General features: G+C 42.4%; 1 protein-coding gene across 4 annotated transcripts in view; it reads right to left on the bottom strand.

Moving 5' to 3' along the window:
- Positions 1 to 1,955: 1,955 nt before the first annotated feature.
- The window catches only part of MYOCD (myocardin), an 83,110-nt gene continuing 75,743 nt past the window's right edge, over positions 1,956 to 9,322 (bottom strand). For all 4 annotated transcript variants that reach the window (XM_037492543.2, XM_037492545.2, XM_037492544.2 and 1 more), the window contains one exon: positions 1,956 to 7,529. In XM_037492543.2, coding sequence (XP_037348440.1) covers positions 6,958 to 7,529 — 572 coding nt within the window. In that variant the 3' untranslated portion in view covers positions 1,956 to 6,957. The remainder of the gene's footprint in view (positions 7,530 to 9,322) is intronic.

Genomic DNA, 9,322 nt, shown 5'->3' with positions numbered 1-9,322 from the left:
GGGCAGAAAAGCCTGATACTTTTTCCTCACCCTACACTTGCACAGACACAAGCGGGGAGCAGACAGAGCGGCCCTGATAAAGGGACAGGTTTGCTAAAAGAGACGCATGCCTAGTTGCCTAGTCACAGGTGGGCAGCCTTGGGAGGAGAGTGCCTCCGCTGCTTTGTAAACAAAAAAGGTTGGTGAAAAGAAACACCTGCATTGTCACAGACTGCTGGAGAGCTGCTGCCCTTATCACTTTTTAAAAAAGATTTATTTATTTATGCATACAAGAGTTGGGGTGCAGGTCAGAGGTGTGGGGGGGTGAGAGGATTCACCAGAGACAGAATGGGGAGCAGAATGGGCAGATCGACTGACTGAAATACACTGCTGAGGGGAGCAGCGAGTGAGTCAAGGAGAGGTCTGACGAGCCATGTGGGTCACCACCCTGGTCTGGGATCTAATTTGGGCTACAGTGGCTGCCTATAGCTTCCTAGAACTGCAGCTTAACCCTTTGCACCACTAGCCACTAGGGTGGACCCTATCCCTTATCACTTTTGCCCCAGGCCTTCAGTGTGTGAATGACCCTGGTGGAAACACTTCAACTCCTATGATTCATGTTTCAATTTAAATGTCTGGGGAGCCTTCCTTCCTCACTTAACAACCCATGTTATTACCGCGACTATAAACTCCGACATTCCTCTGTACTTCTTCCACAGCTCCTTTATTCCTTTGGGTAACAGCACCCTGGATACCCCTTAGAGAATTTCACCTTCTCTCCTGTTAGTTGGAGAGCTTCAAATGATCTCACTCCTCGGCTCAGGGGTGAACAAGGGATCCAGGCCCCATATACGAATGTGTCCCTCCTCTCAGGGCCACAGGGGTGAGCATGGAGAAGGTCTGGACCACCCAAACCATTGAGAACCTATTGCGAGATTTTTTTTTTTAAGATTTACTTATTTTTATATACGAGCTGGGGTACAGGCCAGAGGCGCAGAAGGGTGAGAGGATTCACCAGCAGATGGACTGAAATACACTGCTGAGGGGAGCAGCGGGCACGACAGGAGAGGTTTGCCATCCCATGTGGAAATCTCCCTGGCCAGCTGGGAACCGAACCAGTGCTGCAGGGGCTGCGGACAGCTTCACAGCGCTGCACTCAACCCACTGCACCACCAGGGAGGCCCTATTGCGAGCTTTTTCTGGCACTCTTAGCAACGAGCAACTCTATTGGAGTTACTTATCTGGAAGGATGTGCACCTGAGCTGCTGGCGACCTTGACCTTTTGCTTCTAAGGGGAAGAACCCTCCGCAAGGCCAGAGTAGGCAGGCAGTGCCACAGCAGGAAGCACAATCAAGTCTAGTCTAAAAGAGGGCTTAGGAGCCTCACTTTGGGGCTCTTTTCACAATGTCACAGTTCCTCCCTGTGGTTTATGTACTCACTGATGAGTAAATGAATGGAGAGAAATGCAGATCAAACTGGGTCTTTCTTGGGGATTCTCTACCCAGTTTATTCTACATTATTACTCAGTGGTTAAGTGGATGAAAACATCGGGTTGGCTAAATTATGTGTGTAAAGTATTTTGATGGCGTATACATAATTTAAGAGTCTCTTTTCAGAAAATCCCTTATTTCATTAGTGTGACCAGTGGTAAGCGCAGGTGAGATGTGCAGTGTTAAAGATCAGGGGCTTTGGGGATATGTACAGTTTGGCTGCTGCTCTGTCATTTTTCTACTTGTGTAGCATCAAGTGATTGACTTGGCTTCTCTGAGCCTCAGTTTCCCGGTCTGTAAACCAGGGATAGTTAAGCACCACTTTAGGCACCACACTGAAGATAAAATGAACTATACATGGAAAGGGCAGAGCACTGTGTCTAGTTCATCACACAGTCAAAAAAAAAAAAAGCGTGCATCTCTTTTTAAAATAAACATTTTATTTAAAAATATATATATATATTTAAAAAAAAGAACACATGCCAACTTTGGTATTTTAGCCATTGCTTCTTTTCTCTTCCTGGTAACCCACATTTCTTTCTGGTTATGTGGAGTTCAGCAAAGGAGATCAACTTGAAAACAACACCCCCCACCTCTCTAGCTCCTTGGATGTCTGTACCCAGTGTCTCTGTTTCACCAAGGGAGGACTTCATGGCACCCAACCACGCACTGCCCTCTTTCCTCGCTGTGGGCGCACTGGAAAGTTCTCTTCCTTTGGAAAACAAGGAATAGCATGCAGGATCCCCATTGTTGCATTGCTTTTTCCTATAAAAACTCAGGAGTTGTTAAACCATCTACAGGAGACTCGTGTTACCAGTGTCCATGAGAGGGGCAGGTGGTTAAAATAGGCAGGAGACATTTGGGAATTTGTCTTAATCCACAGAGGAAAGCACCAAACACTAGAATCAGAAGGAAATTGCTTGCATGTTATTGAATCCAGAGGATTCTATTACCATTTCCCTGGCAGACAGAGGAAGTCTTCCCAGATCTCTTCCTGTCTTAAAATCATCTCCTTGGGCATAGTCTCAACTGAACCAGGGCGCCTCTGAAAGTGTGGATTCTAGAATCAAACCCTGCTCTTTAACATGACCTAGCAGCTCTCAGAACTGCGGGACTCTTTTGTGTCTCGTAATATCTTCTGTGTAAGGAAGCATCTCAACCACCTGCTGGTTTATGTGGAATTTATAGGAAAATGAAGACCCCAGGCTCTTTTCAAGGCTCCAAGTTCTCTCATATCTGATAGCAAACTGTGCCAGCAGATGGGTTTCCCACTGCGAGGGGTGCAGCACAAACCTAAGGGGGCGCCCGAGCTGTTTTCACACTGCAGCTTTTCTCCTAAATAACGGAGGTTTACCATGTGCGCCCCTCCCCCAGTAAGTGTCCCTTTTGTTTAGAAAGTTTATTACAGAGATTGAGGATGGGGGTGGGATAAAAGTTTCCTTCCTCCTTCCTTGATGTGCAAGGGACTTCTGTATATAGCAATTAAAACCAACCTTAAAACTCTCACAGATGGTTTAAGTGGTGGGAAATGTTACAAGATTTCTAAGTGATATAAGCACTGTTTGATCATAAAGACAAGAATGTTGGTGTGGGAAATAACTTTTAACTAAAAGGGAGCTCTTCATTCTTCTTTCTGGAAAAATGAGGACTTTTTTTTTTTTTTTTTAATCATAGCTAAAGGGTTTCTGGCCTGAGAACTGGGATGTTTCCCGAGTTCTTGTTTATAGAAACTACAGCTCCCAGCTCACTCAAAATCTGAACCACACTACTGAGTCAATTTGGTATTGGGTAATTGAGGACGTACATGATTTGTCCAGGTTAACGTATATGATTTGTCCAGATTAGACATCAAGTAATTATCCACTGGAGGAGTATATCTGAACAGGAGCTTTCAGCTAGGTCAGCATTTATTTCTAGAAGAACTGATAGCATTTCAAATAATTTTTGAAGAAAGAGCTGTTCTTGGATAGGTTTCTTGGTTATTGGTGGTTTTTTTTTTTTTTTTTTTTTTTTTCCTGATTAGAAAGAAATGTTCTTGAAGGGTAAAGACTACCAGTTCACAGATCCTTGACTTTTCAGGTGAAGACTCTTGGTTTCCTCATTTATTGGTGTAATGATGGCATGGTTAGGAATGACTTCTCATTTAACATCTGTGAAGCACTTTGCATGATGCAATATCTTAGATTAACAGAACAGTTCATAGATGGGAAAGTTGAGTCCCTCCCTCGCTACCTTCCTCTCTCTCCCTTATGACCGAATGTGCATCAGCTCAATAACATGGCTAGAAGCAGGGCTACTCTTCAGAGTGCTGGTTTAATGAAAACATCCACACAAAAGAATTTTCTGACTGTTGGGTAAGTGTGGACTGAAGGGACTGCAGCAGCATCAGAAATGATCGCAAACATCAGCAGGTTGTCTTACAACCGGGGTTTCAAAAGTCTTAAGAAAATGACTTTTCAGATTGGTCCTTTTCAGGCTCTAAGAGCATTAGGAGACTTCACGTCCTGTACGTCTTTTAGTCACGCCCACTTGTTATCAGAAAAGAAGACATAACTGAGAGTTTAAAAGCACATAAAATAAAAATCCCCAAGAGGAGACAGATGAATTGACATGAACCATCAGATCTCCTGCAAGCAGAAAAACTCATCAATTTTCTCCCAATTATCCCCACCTTCATCCTCTCAATCTCACATCTGAGCTCAAGAGAGAGAGAATCTGGTGCAAGGAGACGGTGGGAAAAGGTCAAGACCAATAATCCAGGAGTCTGTTCTGAGCTAAGTGTGTGGTTTGCAGTAGCAAATAGGAGCCATCTGATTTTTGTCTTGTGTGAAATGTTTCTATCAGTCTCAGGTAACATCCTAAAATGAACCCAGTGAAAATGTACAATCTTGTGAAGTACTGGGGACCCCAAACCAAGTCTAGTTCTTCAGATAGAAATACCCAAAGGAAAAAATAATTAGCACTCAGGTTAGTCTCAGAGTAGGGACACTGAGTTTGTTTCCCAAAGGAAGTAAGGGGGGAAATAACATACAAATCACACAACATGGCATATGAAGAATATGCTGACCAGCAAGCTTGTCAAGAACCAAATAAAGCTTCAACATCTAAGGGATAAACAAATGTGAGGAATGTATTATAAAGTTTTCTTCCCCATAGCTTCATCTTCAGAGAAAACACTGGTCATTTTTCCCTCTAGATTTTTGGTTGTGATGACTGACATAGAAACAAAAGGAAAAATTTACCATGCGGATCTCTTAAAGCACAGTGCAGATCAAGGAATGTAAAACATTCACGTTCCTTTTATGCTCTTCTGTAAGAGACCATGTTACCATTTCCAGCTACAAATAGTGAGGCTTTTCTGTCTTTTCCCATCCATCGTCATTGTCATGATGAACTTGTTCATGGTAAGCAAGTGGCTGTGAGTCATCGGGATGGAGCCATTAGTCATACACAGAGAGGCAACGTGTAGTCTGGTTGGTTAATCAGGAACTCATAGTGAGAAAGGCCAAGTATCTTTTCACAGCAGATTGAGGCTTAAAGGTTTTTGGCACAGAACTCGGTAACACTGCTTTTCAAGATGTCCACACATACACATGTGTGTATCTTGTACATGTGTGTATACATGCATACACACATGCAGATCTAGGTATATATCTATCCCTCAGAATAAGATCTGGCAGTTTTCAGAGTAGCAGTCACCAAAAACACTTTGTGTTCACACACATTTACAAGTTAACAATGGAATGACTTCTAAATCTTTGGTTTATCAAAAAGAGAACTTCTAAAATCACAACATTTTTTGATTATTTTCTCCATAAGTGCACAGTGAACATTATTTTTACAAAAGAGAAAAAACAGTGCCTTAGTGATTTAAATTAAAAAAACAAACCCTGCATTAGCTACTTTCTACAGCATGCAACGCTATCAAACGGTGAATTGGAACCACAGGGAGCCTTCGAGAGACTGTCCTGCGTTGAGTTTTTCAGCTCCCAGCAAAAGCATGAGAGGTGATGAGGAATGCACAATTAGGACCATCATCTTTTTTCCTTTTATCATTTACAATGTGCGACTGTTTTCTTTCAGAAACCAGGCGTAAAATACTCTCTGTCATAAATATAATTCATATTTATCTTTACAATATAATGATTTCCAATTTCCCCAGAGCAACCTAAATCAAAGATTGCTGTAAATCAAATGAGGGTAGAATGAACATTGTGACTGATGGACCGAGTTACCACTTTCCTCCTCAGGAAATTCTTTTAACTTCCTTTTGCAGCAAATGATGCACATAGAGAATAAATTTTCCAGGAGAACCTGGATTTTTAGGTTTTAAAAAATATGGCTTTATTAGGAGTGTGGTAGACTGAGAAGTCCTCTTCTCCCAATGTTGGCACACAAAAAAACTATATCCTCAAAAGAGGAGCAAGAAAGGACTGATATCTTGAAAGCAAAGCAGAATGGGAAAAAGATAAACTGAGGTGGACTGCCCACCCCCAATAAGAAAACAACAGCAAAAAGTTGGGCTGCCACGAATAATTGTCCTGTTATGTCCATGGTATAATACCCAAGGTCTTCATCCCCATGACACAGGAAAAGCTCACTTTTCCTGTCTGAATTATCCCTGATATTGTTTCCTGAGGCTAGAGGTATCCTTCCAATCTGCTGACATGGTCATCTCTAGTCTTTGGAACTAGATGGGGATTGTGTTGGAGAACCTTCCACAGCAGGAGGTTCCTTTGCTTAGGGTTCCCCCGTTTCACAGTGCTTATTGCCACAGACTGCGGGAGTGATTTGGCTACTGGTTGAGACATTGGGAAGTTCCGGGTGGAGTGCTCTGGACCAAATGTAGGTCAGTTATTATTGGTGACCACTCAGTGTTCTGAGCCCTGGATGGGAGCCATCTAATGGGGCAACTTTGTGGCTAAGGGACACTGGGAACAAATTGGTTCTCCCCCTCTAGCTCCCAAACTGAAGCTGGGCATGGTTTCTATTTTGAAAGATGGGTCATGGAGAGACGAGAAGCAACCTCCACCATGGGTATGTCTTCCACAACTTTTGATAGACTGGCTTCCCTGTACTCCTAAGAAAGCTTACATTTCTTTCCACAGTACATCTAATAAATTCATGAGAAAAGTTTACAATGTGAGATTTTATGCCCAACAACGCCTGAGAAAATTTATGAGTGAGAAAAAATATTGGTGTTTGAAAGGTAGTGAAAGATTTTTGTTTTGGTACTGTTGATCTGAGAAAGCACATTTTTGAATGCATGGCTGAAATCATTAACAGTTAATGAATGTTGGTAAATATCACATTTATATATATTTATATATAAAGACTGCTATTTGCTCTTGCTGATTGTCACAGAAGTCTCTTTTTAATTTCCTCTTCCTCTACCTCCATTTCCTCTTTTTGGCTAACATAAGGATGGTAGCGTGCTTTTCCCCATGGACTTCCTTTGGTTGTCCTCAGCACTTTTGCATCAGGCATTCTACCATTGTTGTAAGTGAAGGTCCATGGGGGAATTCAAATTGAGATCTGTGACATCCAGGAAATCAATGTTAAAGATGCTGGGGCCACTGGTGGGAAGGGAGCCAAAGGCCGGTGTGGAACTTGGTGGAGTGAGGTCTAGCCACTCCATGGTTTCCCAAGGAGATTCAGTGAAGCTCAACTGCAGCCCATTGCTGTCCACAGATGAGGGTGAAAATTGAGTCTGCATTGGGGAAAGAGGACCTGGCAGGATCTCATGTGCGTTGAAAAGGTCTTCTGCAGTCTTCCCAGAGAATCCATCCATTATCCCATCAAAAGGTGGCTCCTCGCTCCCAATTTTAAGAAGGGCAACATCGCTCACCTTTCCTAAGGGACTCTGGGAATTTAATAAGACTTCAAGATGCTCATCACTGTCGGTGCCATAGTGATCGAAGGAGAGCTGGCCTCCTGAAGATGCTTGTTCAAAGGAAGCTGAGGGCTTGGGAAGGGGAGCAGTAGGGCTTCGGGAAGACCTGGGTATCTTTGGGACTTTTTGAAGACATGAATGATCCTCTCTGGCATCAGCAGGCATTTCTGTTGGTAAAACACAACGGGAATTGTTAAATCACTGCAAATCGAGCATGCCCCACATTGAGTCTAAGGAATGAATGAGTTCTTCATTGGTCACCGCCTGTCACCCAGTTTCATTCCTAAACTGCTGAATATATCCCAGTCTTCTCTCTGGTCTCTCCCCAAACTCTTTTCTTCTAGAAACTCCTCTTGTGATGATCAAACTCTTAAAGAAGACTCCTCTAGCCTACTCCTTCACTGACACCTGGCTGCCCCTGGAGACAACGCATCCTCCTTTACACCTTCAGTGCGGGCTCATTTACTTCAGCCACAGGATGAGTTGCTGGTGCCAGCTCACTTATCCAGTACCTCACAGCAACCACTCCTCAGTCACATGGAGTCACTCCAGACTCCTGACTACTATTTTATCACCCTCCATCAGCCCCTACTGATTTTCACTTCTTCCCCTGGCCCAGTCAGAGCTACCATTTCTCCCTTGACAATACCCTTGGATGAAGTTCATCATCTGATTTCTCTGAGTGTGCAGTGGATTGGTAGGATGTTGCAGAGAAAAACAACACAATGAAGCTGACTGGTTCCAGTTTCAATTCATGATATCGGGCCTACAATTAGTATTTAACACTACCTAGTAATCCAACTGTGCTTCTCCAGAAAACTCAATTCATTCGTGATTGATTCATAACTTTCCTTCAATCTTCCACACTCCCCCTCTTACCTACACTCTTTGTTGACCCTGTCACGTATTTTATTAAAAATATAGGGGTGTCAAAGGACACAGAAACATCAATTCCAAAGAGCACCTGCACCCCTATGTTTAGAGCAGCACTGTTTACAATAGCTAAGCTTTGGAAACAACCCAAATGCCCAAAAATAGATGACTGGATCAAGAAGATGTGGTACATATACACCATGGAATATTACTCAGCATTCAAAAAAGATAAACACATGCAATTTGCAGCAACATGGATGGTGCTGGAAGGGATCATGCTCAGCGAAATAAGCCAGAAAGAAAAAGAAAAATACCGGATGGTCTCACTCATAGCAGGAATCTAGAAAACTTAAATAAGGGACCAGGAAAATGAATAACTATAAGAAAGTGAAAATCAAAATCAACAAAAAACTATGAACCAGAGACACTCTATGGGGGTGGGGGGCGGGGAGGGGAGAGATTGGGGTCAAAATAAGGGGATTGCAATTGTATGGGGAATATAAAAATAAAATTTATTTAAAAAAATATAGGGTGTCCAATATGAACCCTCTTCATTTTTCTATGTATCTATATACAGACAATGTATATAGACATATCCACCTGTGTCCAACTTTTCCTTTTTTCCTCTTGTTACAATGGGGGGAAAGCCAGTTCATTTGTTTGCTGCCCTTTGCCCTCTGTAGACTGTACCCTCCATAAAGGCAGGAGCTTTGTCTGCTTTGGCATTGAATATAGTGCCTGGCTACTCCTCTGAAACTTTAAATGTTACTTAAGGACTCACATCTTTACTTTCTATCGACACTTTTTTTTTTCCACGACTGTATTCATTTGTGTGGTTTCAAACTCTAGGCACATTCTCTGTGATTTTTAAAAAAATGAATAAATTATTTAAAAGGAGGCAGGATGGCATGCCGATCATTTGTTTTTGCTAGTTTCAGTAATATTTAAGCATGAACTAGTAATCATCCAGTGGAGGATTACTAGTTCAATTTCATTTTGAGTAAGTAGCACAAAACTTTGGTTATCTGTTCTCTGTGTTTCCTGCAATACAGAAACTTGAGATTAGGAAAACAGAAAATTGGTATAG

The sequence above is a fragment of the Talpa occidentalis genome, unplaced genomic scaffold (assembly GCF_014898055.3).
Source record: "Talpa occidentalis isolate TD23 unplaced genomic scaffold, MPIMG_talOcc4v2.1 talOcc4.7, whole genome shotgun sequence".
Classification (NCBI taxonomy): domain Eukaryota; kingdom Metazoa; phylum Chordata; class Mammalia; order Eulipotyphla; family Talpidae; genus Talpa; species Talpa occidentalis.
Note: the sequence above shows the minus strand (reverse complement) of the source record. Positions and strands in the feature narration are given on the sequence as shown.